The following is a 16,069-nucleotide window of genomic DNA, read 5'->3' as shown; positions in this document are numbered from 1 at the left end:
ATCGTTATTATTGTGCGCGGAGAACGGTCCAGTTCTCCTGGGACGTGAAGTGGAGGGCCACTCGAGGGTCCCCTTTTCAGAGGAAATGTTTTCACCACCCTGTCCGTGCACCAAGTATAACCACCTTTGTGTTCGACTGCGCGAGTTTAAGCGCGCGAAACGAAAGGCAAAGAAATGGGAAACAGAGGCTGAGGGGGGGTGGAGGAGAAGGGAAAAATGAAGAGGACGAGAACGAACGAAGTGGACGAGCAGAGGCGCGCGAATGAAGCTTTCGGAAAATCAAACGAAAAACCCGAACGAGACGTCATTATCGCACTAAGTTGAAGTCGCTAACGATCCGCACGCATTCCCTTCTCGTTCCTCACGCGGCGCCGCCATATTTCTTTCTCCTCATCGGGGTAAACAGGCTACGAAACGGGGTGCAGAGAAATTGCGCACCTCGCTCTGTACACCAGTCGTTTTCTTCTCTTTTCCTTCCTCCTTTTTTCTGCTCTGCGTATCGAGAACTATGGCGTGTACACTTCAAGCGAGAGCGAACAAACGCGTGTAAACGCTCGTTCAAAGGAGTCGTGGAATGTACGATGGCACGATAAGTGGTGAGCTAACGATTGTTTGACAATGGTACTCTCGTGGAACGTGATCGAGTAGCGTTGCGGAATTGTTTTACAGCTTTTAGATTCGTGGATTCATTGGAATCATTCTATGATAGATGGGGACGATTACGTTTCTTCCTTTCCTGGGGATGCAAATTTGGTTAATGTGAGGGGTCTCGAGGCGAGCAGAGGTTACAACTTTGAAGAAAGACGTGTGAACGATGAATAAATACACGAATTGCATTGTTCGTGGCGTAACGTGCTTTACTCGCGTATCTAAACACAGCGTGTTAAAGATACCCGCTTTTCTCGATCCAAAAACTACACAGATCTCCGTTGTAAGAGCAAATCCGTCGTCCACGGGGCAAGTACAATGAGAATCCGATGTAATCTCCGGAAACGTTTAGGGGAAAATTAGACCGACAGTTGTCGACGTACCCATGGGTGCTGAAACCATTGCTCCCTCTGAGACGGTTTGTCAAAATATTTATTCAGTACGGTGTTCGTCGTTTTTTCCCCTTCCATCTCTCTCTTTCTCTCTCTTTCTCTGTATTCTATTAGCTCTGTATCGAAAATTACTGTCGCCTCTTTTATCGCGAAAATCCTGTTTATTCCATTCTTATCGTGTATATAATTCTTTTCTACACAACTCCTTTAGCATTTTTCATCTCTGTGCTCAGACACAATCCACGTGGCGTACTATTTCCAGCATTATCTTTGCGAGCATTGATTACCTTCCGTAAAGAAGAAATAAAAGATCTTCTTCAATTGAACTACGTAAAATTATATGGCAAAACGCAAGAAAGAAGGAATTATTTGTAAGCTGTGCGTGTACTCGGAAAGTTTTCTGTTTCTCTCTTTTCGTTCTGTCTTTCTATTTCTCTGAGAAACAGAGGACAGCAAATTTGTACAATCCCAAGTATATCGGCGACGTGTGTAGATAGGGATATTTCGAGAGCTCGTCTCGTCGATTAAAGTTAGAGGCAGCATCCACAGGCAGACAAAAGCGACGGTAACGACGGCGTCGTCGCGGTAGCTTTCGCACCGTCGCGTCGCTGTTTTCTTCGAGCCACCCTTCCCCTGGATCGTAAGGGTGCAGTTTACGTCGCGATTTTTTTTCCTCTTTTTTTATTTCTACCACAGTTAGAACGCCGTGCACGTCGAAGGACGAGGCTTCGCGAAGAGAACTTCGATCAAACGGATACGAATGATCCGAGAGACTCGAAATCGACGGGCACGCGTCTATTTACGCGACCCCAGCCAGCATTTTGATTTAATTCGATTTATCATGACGCCAACGTCGGTGATAATTTCCCAGAGAATTCACGCCGGCACGACACAATAAATCCGTTGAAAGGGCAGCGTTAAAAGGAACACCCAATCGCGCTACGTCTTCCGGCCCTCTCCGTCCACTTTTCTGCGTTAAATCAGTGAAACGATCGGGACATTATTCGCAACGGCCGTGGAGAATCCATGAAATTCCCATCGCAATAGCTTCACGTCCTGACAATGGCGAGGGTCGTCGGCTCACTCGATCTTTTCTTTCGTCGCGTTAATGAGCTTCCACGCTAATGCACCCCTCTCACTTTTCTATTCCCCCTCATCGCCCGTTCCGCATTTTTCATTTCTCTCGTCTCGCGTGAAATAAACCATCTCATATGGTTCTAACCGGAGAACAATACCATTTACACGAAACAAGATCCAAAGTGACACGAGAAGTTCGACGAAAATCGAATAGGATTTTTCGTTCGTTTTTACCTCGAGCTGATATTCATTTAACGCGTGTGCACGCGATGTACGCGTTTCACGCACCCTGTTATCCTGTACGTATCCTCAACGCACGAATCCCTTTAATCCTTCAGAGACCACAACTATTGTAGTTCCTCCCACGTATAATTGTATTCGAAAGTATCGAGCAAGACCTGCGCATGGCGATCCCAATTTCTGCCATTGCGGCTCGACGAGGTACAGAGCGTTATGCCATCCGTAGCTAGGAGCCCGTCGCTCCTGCGGATCGGAGCCAGCGCCAGAGGAGAGCGGAGGATCGTGGATTTTACGACTATCCATCCATCGAGCCATTTCGTACGTGTGCAGGGTACAACGGTGAATTTCTCCTCGAGTTGTACGTACAGCGAGTAACGTACTCGTCCTCTGCCCCTCGCGTATTGGTCCAAGAATTCCTCCGGGCCATCCCGTCCGACGGCCTCTCCCATCTTTTCCAGCCTGGACCAAGCCAGCAGCCGAAATAGCGCCAGCCACCCGTTTCTGTTTGAACAGGGAATTTCACAGCCGAATACACTTGATGCAAGACGTACGGACGTCCCACGGATTCGACTGTCTTCAGAGTACCGTCCAGCATTTTTCATCGTTCCGATGATGGATTCGCGATGGACGAGAGTAACTCTGCTGCTCTCGCAAATTGTTGCTGGACGATCGCGAGGATTAAACATTCATCGAGCGATGCAACGCGTGTACACGGGGACGAGGGAAGAGAGGAAAGTTCTTTGATCCCCCGAGCGTATTTCTCCTCCTCCCCCCAGCGGCTCTCTCCTTGCGTCATTCAATTAATTCGTAACTGCTTCCACATAAAAATACCAACACCCTCTTCCTTTCTTCCGCGTCGAGAGAAAAGGGTGCCGTCGCGCGAAGGAGGCCGTGGAATTCTACGTTCAAAGCGCCTCGCCGCCCTCCCCTGTCCCTCGAAGAGACCTTTCTCCGCAAAGAGTGTAGCATCCTTTGCTCTTTCCGCTATATACACACATACACTTCTTCTTCTTATTCCGTTTCCTTCCCCTCGTCATCTCCTTCTTCTGATACCGGGCTTTGTCTCTCTGTACTCTTGTTCCCTTCGCTTCGTTCGTTTAACTGTCAGAAAAGAGGCTACGTGTTTGCGCACGGAACAGTTGCGCCTCTTCGTTCCTTAACAAAGGTGAAGAGGGAGATTCTTCTTTTGCCTACTCGGGACTTAAAACGTTTCGCGAGGAATATTTATCTCTATCCGATGATACGATTAGAAGGTGAGACGAGAGCGGATGGAATGCGTGAAATATGTTTACAAATTTTCTTCTATACTTTTACAGGGATGAAAACATTTCTGAGAAGCCTCTGAACGAAGACGAGAAGAGACAGAGGATCGAAAAGAAGAGGAAAAAGAAAACGCGCGCCACGAGTACCATCTCTTTGGAATTCAGAAACGATGAATGCTTAGCGCAACTCCGTGGCCACCCCCTTTTTTCGCCTTGGTAATATGTTTACAAATTTTCTTCTATACTTTTACAAAGATGGAAACAATTTTGAGAAGCCTCTGAACGAAGACGAGAAGAGACAGAGGATCGAAAAGAAGAGGAAAAAGAAAACGCGCGCCACGAGTACCATCTCTTCGGAATTCAGAAACGATCAATGCTTAGCGCAACTCCGTGGCCACCCCCTTTTTCGCCTTGGTAATATGTTTACAAATTTTCTTCTATTCTTTTACAAAGATGAAAACAATTTTGAGAAGCCTCTGAACGAAGACGAGAAGAGACAGAGGATCGAAGAGAAGAGGAAGAGGAAAACGCGCGCTACGAGTACCATCTCTTCGGAATTCAGAAACGATCAATGCTTAGCGCGACCCCGGGGCCACCCTCTTTTTTCGCCTCCGCCGCTCGTTTTCCGTTCCCGGTTATGGCACGAGGAGCCTGGCGATGGAAAGAGGAGGATAGGAAGAGCGTAGCGATTTCCTCTTATTCTTATTCCGCGCCTCCAGCTCCTGCTTCGTTCTCCTCGGTTTAACTGCCACCATCGTCTCATCCCTCGCGAGCGACGGCTGCGGGGGGTGATTCGTTGACGAGACGCCGCCGTTGACACGCGATCGCTCGAGCGCGCACTTGGGTGCCGGAGGTCGAGCGATTCTTTAAACTTCCGGGACTTTCCGCCGGGATTTTTCGTCCGCGACTGGGAAACCCTTGGCCACGTTTTATTTCAGACTGTTTTAATTGATGTTCTCGTTTGATTCTCAACGAGAATTACACGTGGACGACTGTCGAGATGGAATTCTATGACTTCTTTTCGAATTGTCGGATGTGTTGAGCGTTAATTTTGAAGCAACAAAGAACGGGAAGAGTAATTTATGAAATGTTGACGAAATATTGAAATTCCTTGAGATCCGGTGTTGTATGAGTTCGGCAATGTATTTGATGAATTAATTAAATTTATTAATACGGTGGAGATTCGTCGTCGCACGCGAAATTAAACAGGATAGGGCGATAGAATTTTCAGGAGGTAAAATACGCGAAGTTGCCGTAAAATCGAGGGCTTGTTATTGGAGTTGCCACCGTTTCTGATCCATTAGCAAATTAATGACAGAATTTATGGAGTCTCGGTTTCGTGAACTACCCCGAGGAGTTGTCGAACTTTCGAAACTCTCGCCAGAAATTAGAACCAAACCTTCGTCGTTAGTCACAGAGTTCCTTTACCCAGATACTCGTGAATGGCCCTAAAACCTTGATTAAATCTGATAGCAGCCCCTCCCTCCATAGAAATCCGTTCTTCATCAGGACTCTGTACTTCGACACTTAATTCGGCAAAAAAATAGTCTCGAGTCAGACATTGCTAAGCGCTCGAAACGTTTTCAGATGCCATTTCATACGTTTCATGCGATATATAAACAACATTTCTGTACAAAAACATTTTCTACGGATCTTTGTATCTTTTCAAATATCTCGAACTCGAGAAGCGTAGGAAGAGAGTAACGCAAAGTCGATGGGCGAAAAGGATTAGCGGGGTAGCCTATTATACGGGCGATCCAGTTATCCGGACCGTCTTGCACGACGACAGGCCCGCGGGTTAAATGGCGTTCCGCCGTTCGAGCCTCAAGTTGACGTGTTAAATGGTCGGTGGGAATTAAATCATCGAAGAATCTACAAGTGAGCGAGCGTGAATCTGCGCGGTGCTCGAAAATCCACGAGTTATCTGACCGAGTGCGGCCCAGTGGGGTGTGTAGCGTTAAGTTGGCGTTAGCTCATCGAATCACCTCGATGGGAACGACGGTCGGCCGCGATGCCAGCAGACGACGAGGGTTTTGATCGATCGTACGTACAAATCGTGTTTCCGGTTTCTCCTCGTCACGGGAGCAAATCGAGTCTCCTCCTCTATTTTTCTCTCCTCCTCTCGCTTCAGCCCGCGTTTTTCATCCACCATCTTCTTTTTTTCTCTTGGCCCCCGTTCGACCAACTCGTCTCGTACGACTGGTAGCCGGTCGAGGATCGAATCGTAATCGCGGTTAGCGGTCGAGCAAGATAAGAATCGGGGTCGAAGCTCGCGATGGACGCGCGAAGGTTCGTCGTCGCGTTTCGCATCGAATCAGCGAGGATACGACTCGATACAAGGATCCTATCGAAGGGTGGCGATTTTCGAATAGCGGCGTCGCTGAGAGGGGGGGTGGCGGTTGAAGAGTCGCGGAAAAGGGCGAGCGTCGGAAGGCGTAAGAGAATGGAAATCAATACGTGAAGTGAGCAGCCAGTTTCAGGCAGGAGCCCGGCTTTAGAAAGCCTTGAGACGTCGTCTGTTCATCCTCTTTGGACCGCGTACACCCCTCCGCCTCGTGTTAAGAGAGCTCGAGGAAGCGCGCGCGCGGGACAGCGAGGAGGAAACTTGGAAAGGCGAGGAGAAAGAGAGACGAGGTGAACTTCCATTCAGGACTAATGGGGTTAAACGCCTTAGCCATCAACCGAACGTCCTCCCTCTTGCTTCTCGGACGTTTCGATTCGACTTCACGGCTATCCCCGGTTCTCCTGCCCTACCCGCTGCGCGCGGCTATAATTCCTCGCGGATCTCCGCGCGCGAGTTTCGCCAGTTCTCGGTTTAAATGGCTTGTGCGAGGTTATTGCCGCGTTCCAACAAATTTTCGCCTTCGAACTGTGGCACCTGAGGCTTTTATCATCCTCGTCGTCGTCTGTTCGCTCGAGACCAAACAACTTTTATATTCCAAATAATTTCCATGGTTATCGTCTTCGTTGGGCCAATCTCACGTTACTCGAGTACGGGGCAATATGACGCATAAAAGAGGGAAAAATTTAATAACTATAATTAAATTCCTTCTGTTATCCTCATTTTATTTACCTAATTGGAAAAATTATACGAATAGCAATCGTTATTCGAATTATCTCTCGCGATAGCCGCATGTTTACGAGGTTATTTTTCGCTCGCGATTAAGAACGGGGTAAATAATATTTCGACAAGTGTTCCTGCACGCCATGATCCAACGCGACTATGGACGCGTGTGAAATGTAGAATGCTCGGTCCCAATGAATTGTTACGCAACGTTGGTTAAATATTAACGGAACAAGATTACAGCGTCGATATCGAAACGTTTATCTGCTGTTTGAGGAACTCTTTGCGTGTCGTACATATTTTGCATCCAACGTCGATTATTTAGTAGAAAAATATCGACGATGGATCTATCAGTGCCACGTGGAATTCCCGTATTGCTTAATTTTTATCCTTTTTTTTGCACGTCTGACACGTTTTATCTTCGATTAAAAATTTTTTTAATGATTCTAAGGCGTATGAGGAGACGTGGGGGAGGAACTCACCCTTGTGTGCCATGTCGTCAGCGGTGACAGAGGCTAGGAGGCCGGTGGCGCCCGGCCATGGAGCGACCGCAGCGCCCAGCTGCTGCGAAGGCAGAATCTTCGGGCCTTTAGGCACTTCCGGTCACTGAAACAATCGAATTTTCACTCAAAACTCATCTATACTAAGTCTACCTGCATCTTAACGACTGAAACGTCCATCTTTGTCATAATTTTCGTACAACTTTTCGCAAGATTAAAAAAGGGAACCGCGAACACTCGTGTAACGTTCGTAGAAATGTTTGTATCGATATTATATGAGAGAAAAAGAGAGAGAGAGAGAGAGAATAAGGAATTAATGAAGAAGTTGATACCGTAAAAAGTTTCATTCGTACATAAATAAAAGCGAGAACTTGCGATCGAAACTCTGATCACGCGCGACGACTTTTTCAAACTGTGCCTCTCCAAGGGTGCTCGGCTTTCGAGATCAAATTCCGAAAAAAGTTTCGTGGTATCGCGTCGAATTCACACCTGTGTAAATTCCGTCGAATCTGCATATCGCTACGCAAGTGTTAATCGGCTGCCTCGAAGCGATTAAAACACGACGCTCCAGAGAAACTGATTATCCACTTATAGGATAGCTAACGCACGCATTCGTACATTTAGTATTACTACTTATGCGGGTATTTTATAACATTTGTGTAAGAAATCATTGGAGAAGGGAATTGTTGGGAAGATCGCCGCCAATTGGGCAATATATGATATACAATAACGACAATAGAGACGAGAGTAGAAAAATCTATCGATATCCAAACGAACATACGAAAAAGCAACGCGAGGACACATTTAACTGTGAAAGTTAGCGGTTTAGAAATTCCTCGTTTTCCTCTGATCGTCGACTCGCGTTCGCGCGATATCACAGCGGCGCCTAATTAATGGACGCTCGTCAAGCCGAATAACGAGAATCGGCCTCGTAATTATCGCGCGGCAAACATTGAAAAGGTGTCCCACCGTTCTAATTAGCTGCATCGTGTAACGAGTCGCGGTCTGGGGAGGCCACGACTTGTTGAGCAAAAGAATCGTCGCCGTGTCTCCTGCGAGCGGAGGAGCTTAAGGGCACAATGCGTTCCTCCGCGGTACGCGAAAGCCCTTTTCTTTAAAGAGCTTAGATAGACGCGTACGCGCGCGAGCACGCGCGCTGGCAGACGCGTCTGTGTTTTCGTCGGCAACCTGACGGCGTACGTCGAGTGTCGTAATTACCGTTTCGCGCGTCTCGCGGCGATGGTACGCGCGGCGGAATTAAAGCGAAAAAAGAAAGAAAAAGAAAACAGGGAAAAATAAAAACACAGGGAAAAAGCAAAGAGAAACGGTGGTATCGCTTGGAGACAGCGAGGGGTCGCGAGTGGCGCGATAATTAGCGCACAAACGCGGATCGATTTGGTTACAACAGCGAGGAACGGCGTCTCGACGAGCACTGCGTGTTCTTGAGCAATGACAAAGGAGCCAGCCGACGCTTTCGCGTCCCCCACTGACGTCACTCGTGATTTTTCGTCAAACACCTGACACACAATAGCGCTATATATAATAATACTTAAAACATAACAGCGATTTTTCAGTATCGTTTCCTGAATATTGTTGCACCTACTCATCCTGACTCTTTAACGAAGACACACCTTCCGATGCGAGCATTTAACTCGAAACACTTTTACCCGAAAACTATCCCTACTTGTTCCCGTTTCCGTCGCCACTTCTACGAAGGGTAGAAACGACGAAACACGCACGCGACAGGGGACTAGCGAGGGTAAAAAGTGTCGTAAAATGAGAGTAAAGTACTTACATCGCACTCGTATGTTCTGCAAGAGGGATTACCTTGGATTATGCGCGACTGAGTGCAAACAAGATCGCGCTGGCTGGTGCTTACAAGACGTCTAGCTGTTGATTTAGCCAGCTCTGCTTCCCGATCTGACTGTCATTGCCGATTTCTATCCAGGATAAACGTTATCAACCTAATCCAACGTACTGATACAGACATTGAATCACGAACGACTAACAAACAATTTTCCTTCGATCGAACCAAGCGAACTAGCTTCTAATAGCGCATTCCGTTATTTTTGTCAGCTAATTTTTGCAACTGTACGATCGACAGTCGTACGAATGGGATAATTGAAAATCCACACGTTCTACGACAACCCCTTGAAACTTCTTCAACGCGCGTGCAACAACGCGAGACGACAGCGAGGGGTTGGCATTATACAGACGGATAGTAATAGGTTCCGTATCCACGAGCCAGCGGCGCATTATGCTTTACATTTCCGGCGAAACACTGTTAATGGCACCAGCATCCAGCATCGCCACCCGCCACGGTAACGGGCTCCAAATTCACCCCCCCGTAATACGTGAACAAACCCGCAGGAATTAACTGCTCGCTCGCGTTACCGTACGCACTGACTTCCGCCGCCATTCTATTTCGCTTACGCGTGTTAATTAATAATTACCGCGGGGTACGGGACGTGGACGCGTATTCAGCCGAGTCGAATTCTGGTTATTTATACTTTCATTATCGTAAGATCGTATCGTTCCTTCTTTTCTTCGTTTTGTGTATTGGCACGTCGTCCGTTTCCTCTTCGAGTTCGTTTCCTCTTGTAATTCGTAATTCGAGTTTACTGCCTCGCGGTTACGATACGGTTTAACTGCGAGTAAAGTGCATTAGGGGCAGTAGAGACGAGAAACGCTAGAATAACGCTTGTTTTTCTGGCACGAATAACTTTTCTCTCATCAACTTTGCACTTTCCATTTCGATTCGTTTGATAAGTTTACGCCGTCGCTAATTGTACATTTATTGAACTTGCGACTTTACCTGGACGAGTACAAAAACTATTCGACGACCAAACAAAAAATTGCTCTCAAGGCACATTTTTCATCGTTACACGTTTTCCTTCTTCTTTTATACGCGAATGAATATGCTGAAAATCGCTCGCGCCGCGTACACGTCGTCCATCACGAGCAAGACAAGGGAGAACCGCGAGAGGGTTAATGAATTTAGGATAATTTATTTTCGTAACGATAGTTTTTATATATGTAATAAAACGCCGCACAGTCTATCGATCAATGTTAATATGCATGTACCCCGCGTATGTATACATCATTTACACGATATCCACGGCTGTTTAACGACACGTTAATAATATGTATAGTCAACTGGCTGTTAAACGATTATAGATCTTATGGAAGCCTCTCGGAGCGTGTGAAACGATTTACGTTAATGCAATTCTGGCCTCCTGCCGGGGGAATCGCCATTTACCTTCTTTGAACGATTTCGAACCAGTTAATTGGATTTATCGATTGACTTTTCGCGACCGATGACTCGATCCAATCTCCCTAACTAATATTAACAGAACAAATTCCCCAGAATTAATCCGTGACGCGTCACAGAATTTATTTCACGCACGTTTTTCAGCGTGCTATCGTCTTTGCTTATAGAATAACCGAAGGTAAGCGATATCGTCTCGCTAGAGGCGGTTAATTTTCCAATATCAGTCCTCTCCCTTCGACGAGCGCTCAGCTCTGCGATTGTTCGAAACAGATGGACCATAAAGGGTTATAGAATCTCTTTCAACTTCTCGATCGCCTCTCGACCGTCACGATCGATCCACCGCGTATACACGCGGCGTAAAACAGTTTTTAAGCGGCGACGGGCCGGCAGAAAAATCACTGGCGAACAACGAAACCCTCGTCGACTCGAGGAAAGCCGCGGTTCACAATGCGGCTCGACGAATGTCACCGCGGGGTGTCCAACACTTGTGCGCGCGGCCATTCACCGCGTACGCTCCGTACACTTCGACGGATTTTACACGGCGAGTCGTGTAGTCTATCGCCTAATTACACCATAATACCGTGCGAGAACGACGCGATGAAAGGGAAACAGGGAAATGGGAACGCAGACGCGGACGTAACATACGGGGTGCTCTGGAAATCGACGAGTATCGACCTTTCAAACAGACGAACATACCTTATACTCGACGAATTTGGAATATAGAAAGAAAAATAGCGGATAAAACAGTCTGCTCGAAGCACTCTGCGTTTACACTATTGGGTTCAACTTTTCCAAACTTTCCATTGGAACGACCACTGCTCAGTCATTTAGTCCTTCGCCATCCGACGGATTGTCTTACGCGCCCTCGACGTCGATCGTGCATCCGTTTCGCGTGAATTTAGCTACTGGGATCGTTTCTAGTGGACGAACACCCTGTAGCTGAGCAACGGGAAGGAGAGACGCAGAGCAAGCCGCGTGGAAGCGGGGTGGAACAGCGTAACAGAGACAGTGAAACTCAACGTACCGTTCAATCACATTCATCCCTGATACAGCGCGCTCATAGAGGGTGTATTGTGCCTTTAAGCTGTATTATACGGTACGTGTATGCAATCTGCATCCTCGCACACGCACCGTGGATTCGCGTTCACGGCCTGATACTGGCTATTAAGCGGCAAGACAAGCGCGAGGGGTGTCTCCTTTCGACACCGCGCCACCGTTGTACTTACCTTGCCGCAATGGGGAATCTCGTTTCAATTTTTTTTTTTTCTCTCTTCTCGCTACCAAAGCCGCAAACGAGCCATAGTTTTCAGCGGTGAATTCGTGAAATGGCGCAGATTCGTGTGGTGCGAGACTCTCTCGACGATTGTGCTTCGCGAATCGGGAGTTTAATTTAATCGCGAGCAATGGTTGATGGCGTGACTGATGAGTTTCTACTGTTGAAGGAAATGATAGGGTTGCGGTTATTTAGGGTTGCTCGCGAATTGTTTAGATTGGAGTGGTTCGACAGACTGTCCGGTTTCTCTTCTTTGACATTAATTCTTGTAGCCTTCGATACTGGTACTGATTTTTAGCGCGAAAGGAAATGTCTCCACGTGAATTCCTACAAGAAATGCTCCAATTCTCTCAAACAATTTTCTCGACTGATTTAAACGCTTCTTTTATGATACACTGGAACGTTTCAGTCACTGTGCAGTGATTTCGCGGATTACCTTGCGATTTTATCAACCAGGCACTCGACAGAATCCAAATTACTCGCATATTTACTAACTCGAGCAATGTCACCAGTAGAAAGCGACAGTAGAAGATCGACAAAACTCGCTAAACTCTCAGAAGCAAGCTTCCCAGCTACAAAGCTACGAAAGAGTCACTCGATCAAAGAAGTCGCGGTAGCAGTCCACTGAGCAATAAAGTGCAAGCAGTTCATCCTCTCGCAGAAGTCGCGCGACAAACTGCACGCCTAAAACCTCCAACAACTACCTTAAATCTTTACTTAGCCCGTAATCGTTCGCAAATTCCCAGGCAGCAACAATTCTCTAACCACTGGCAGTCACACAGCGTAGGTAACAAACGTGGCCACGTGATTGCATACGTACCAAAAGCTGCCGTCGGCCGACGCTGTCCCCCCGACCAACCCGCGCAGGGAGCAGCACGAGGAATCCGGCGTAGACAACGTGGATACCGTCACAGGGTGCACTTTCGCACAATTCTCACGAAAGCACGCGACAGTCACTCACGTGTCCAGGTCACTCTGCGACGAGGTAACCCGCGCGCGACTCTCGCCTCCTCGACCAAGAGATCCAACGAACTCGACACCGGTTCAGATCCAAGGACAACCCCCTCGGACAGGCCCACGATCAATCTAGCCGTGAGAGATCTCTGATCCGCGCCTCGATCCCAATCTCAGACGCGAACTCCTTCGATATGAGCACTGGTAGAAACCGAACCGAACCAACGATACCAACGACGATCACCGTCACGATACCAGCGAGGGATTGATCGTCCGTGGATCCCAAGTTCAGCGATCGTGGTACGTAGAGGTGAACGCGCAACGGGGGTGTCTCGTACGATCCGCACGAGCGCAGCACACGTGCTGCTCTGCACCGCGATTCTTCTCGTTTCTTGGCTCTCTCTCTGGAGAGAGACCCCCGTGCGGAGTCCGCACACAGGGGTTGGCGAGCGCGCGGTACCGAACGAGAGACCACGGGCCACGGGTTGAAAGTGCGAGGGGGAGACAGAGAGAGATAGAGATAGAGAGAGAGAGAGAGAGAGAGAGAGAGAAATAGAGAAAGTGGGAGAGCCAGTGAACGAGAGAAGGCGAGAGACCGTGAAGTCGGGAGAGAGCTGAGAGAAACGGTGAACACTAGTGCGGGCACTGCTGGCCGTGGAAATATTATTAGGTAAAGCACACGCACGGACTGGTACGCAACGACTTGCGGACTCTCGTTGGGTCGTGCTGGCGACCCCGCGATTCGTGTTGGTGCCTCGAGTACGTCGGACCAATGGGCGGAGGGCATCGTTACCACCACCACCCTCGGCTACGGTCGACAGTGGGGATGCTGGCTCCGCTTCGTGACATCATCGATTCTGAATGGTGGAAATGCTCAACCGTGCGGAAGGCTCATCGGAGGGCGCGTGTTGTAGGGGCGCCGCGCCTGCGCCAACCACCCCAGAACCTTGCAGAACGCGACGGGATAAGGGTGCGTGTGATAAGTTCGCGCCAGATGGAGACCGACTGGCTGCCTGCGCGGCACTGCTGTCTGCCTTCTAATTATTTTCTATGGGACAGAGTACTCATTTTCTTTTCCATCCGCGCGAATCTGTTTTTCTTTTCGTTCTTTCTGGTTTTCTTTTTTTTTCCTTCGATTCGTTTTTCGTTTCTCGCTGGTCGCACGGATACTTCTTCGTTTGGTCTGGCTCAGACGTTGCGCGGCAGGAGCGTTCGAGAGGTTCGTAGATCAATTACTACGGTATTATACATAATAGTTCGGTATTCGCGGCATTGATTCGAGTTCAGATTTTCGGTGGCTAATGGGACGTAACGCGGGATCGATGAATGCGTTAATCGGTATGCGGACCGGTATTTCTCGTTCCACGGAATGCCAAGGAGTAATACGATAACAGATTTTACGATTCGAATGTAAATGTACGTGTATTTGCACAGTGGCACGTATTTGTGCCGCGTGTTAGCGTATTTGTAACGCCGCTGGATAGCTTATCGGTTCTATTATTTTCTCGCTCGTTAACTCAGGTAACGAAGTTCGATTAATTACTCCGTTAAATAATCGCTCGATCTAACAGTAACACGCGTAATATTCACCCTTTACGACAAACGTTCGTCGATGTGTCACCTAATTCGCTTCAACTCGACCAGCCGAAGTTTCGAAATTCTTAATATTTCCTGGCACAGGGTAACAACTTTCGTTCCAACTTTCGAAACTTCCAAAACTGAGCCTCGTGTATTAGTCTTCCTCTCATCTTGCGAAACTCGCCACGATAACGTATTAAAATATAATATCCAGTGGCCCCCTTAGCGCGAAAAAAGGAGAAAAAACGGTATCTAGTCACGCGTGGCTCGCTTGTGGGTGCTATGCACTCGAAAGTACGCAGCGTGCGCAGGGGGTGAGTCACCCTCTCTTCTTCTGTCACGGACTCCCCCGCGCGCGAGCCGCTTCGAGACAAGGGGTGGCCCGACGGAGAAAGGAATAACTGCATCAACCCCTGTCAGTGGCGCGCGCGTTTAGGTCCTCCCTTTCGCTAAGAAACAAGCTCGTTTCACACGAAACTGCTATTGGTCATTTTCGATTTGCTTCTCGCGCCCAAAATCGTCATTTCAACAAGTACGCAGACGGTTTCTGTGTACACGGATAGTTTTCACGATTACATATCTCGTCGATTTGTCGCTTATAGGTAATTGTAAAAGTTCTTGGAGTATCTATCGAACAATTAAACATCTATCTATTAGAAAATGTATGTGGTATACGTGGAGAAGCCTCAAATATTGTTAACGATAGGAAGAGGTGTTAGAAACAACTTTCTCACGTGTGTTTGTAAGGTTACCACGTAAGTGCCATTCGAAAGGGTGCTCAGAGCGCAAAAGTGGACCATTATCCGTGGCGAAAGCGCCCTATCAAACGTTTTATGCAATCGTTAACGAGATAACGGCCAGTTGCAGAGTAAGGTCAATGACTCGCGAGGATCTGACGCTGAAGATGATTTTCTCGCGCGTGAGATTCGCGCGAACGGTTCATTCGCGACTGTTTCGAGCTCGTAACGCGAGTCGCGAGTCGGATACCACAGTCGAGGGAGGCTGCGGACTACAAGTCACGATGTGAAGCCAGCTTTAGGAGATCCAAGCTGTGGAAGTAACGCGTTTCGATTTTGCGTTAGCTCAGCTACGCGTGAATCCAGCCAAGGTCAAGTCGTTCCCCGTTTCCGAGCATCCCTCCGCCGCTTGGCTAAGATCGATTCTAACGAATTTCATATCTAGGGTGGATCTGCATGAGCGCGGGATAATATTTCGACGCTGACCGCGATTAGTCACACCTTCCCTCGTTTTCGCTATTATTCATCCACTCATCGACTCGAGTTCTCTTCCCAATGGTCTGCTATTTGCGCGCAAAACTTACTTTTATTCATGCGCCTCTAACGTGATCATACTTGAAATTTATGTGAAAGAAATAAATTATTGTGTAGTTAAATCTCTGATTATATTTTGTAACTTATAGAGGTGAAATTATAGGATGAAGTACTCGAAACTCGAATATCTTTCTAATACGGTCGCTGGTGTCTGGTTATGTAAAGGGATAATCTACTGGCGGCTTCAAGACGCATGTCTTTCCATTTAAGCATCGACTCTTGCCTAAGTAATTATATAGTTAATATAAGCGGATACATTTTAAAATCACACTTCACTCCGACTATTTCGCATCCCAATGAATAATTATAAGTGTACGACAATTAATTACTCGTATCTTATTACTTTAATCCCATTTGTGTTACGTTTCTCAACAAACGGTAACCGTAAAAAAAAGATATTTCCGTATTTTTATCCAACGTCGAAGAAACAAAGCTCTATATAAGGCCAGGTAATGTTGTATGGTAGCCTGCCCAACTTG

General features: G+C 47.6%; 1 protein-coding gene and 1 long non-coding RNA gene across 5 annotated transcripts in view; one reads left to right on the top strand and one right to left on the bottom strand.

Moving 5' to 3' along the window:
- Nucleotides 1–12,699, bottom strand: part of LOC143422984 (paired box protein Pax-6) — a 58,320-nt gene extending 45,621 nt beyond the window's left edge. For 3 of the 4 annotated variants that reach the window (XM_076894007.1, XM_076894011.1, XM_076894009.1), the window contains exons 1-2: nucleotides 12,548–12,699; nucleotides 7,166–7,289 (exon numbers count right to left, since the gene is read on the bottom strand). In XM_076894007.1, coding sequence (XP_076750122.1) covers nucleotides 7,166–7,178 — 13 coding nt within the window. In that variant the 5' untranslated portion in view covers nucleotides 7,179–7,289; nucleotides 12,548–12,699. Of the gene's footprint in view, nucleotides 1–7,165; nucleotides 7,290–8,152; nucleotides 8,279–12,547 lie in introns of those variants that run through there. The other variant, XM_076894008.1, reaches the window with a different exon arrangement.
- The window catches only part of LOC143423012 (uncharacterized), a 76,620-nt gene extending 63,370 nt beyond the window's left edge, over nucleotides 1–13,250 (top strand). Inside the window, exon 2 of the long non-coding RNA XR_013101782.1 lies at nucleotides 13,186–13,250. This is a non-coding gene — a long non-coding RNA (uncharacterized LOC143423012). The remainder of the gene's footprint in view (nucleotides 1–13,185) is intronic.
- Nucleotides 13,251–16,069: the final 2,819 nt, after the last annotated feature.

This window comes from Xylocopa sonorina, chromosome 4 (assembly GCF_050948175.1).
Source record: "Xylocopa sonorina isolate GNS202 chromosome 4, iyXylSono1_principal, whole genome shotgun sequence".
Lineage (NCBI taxonomy): Eukaryota > Metazoa > Arthropoda > Insecta > Hymenoptera > Apidae > Xylocopa > Xylocopa sonorina.
Note: the sequence above shows the minus strand (reverse complement) of the source record. Positions and strands in the feature narration are given on the sequence as shown.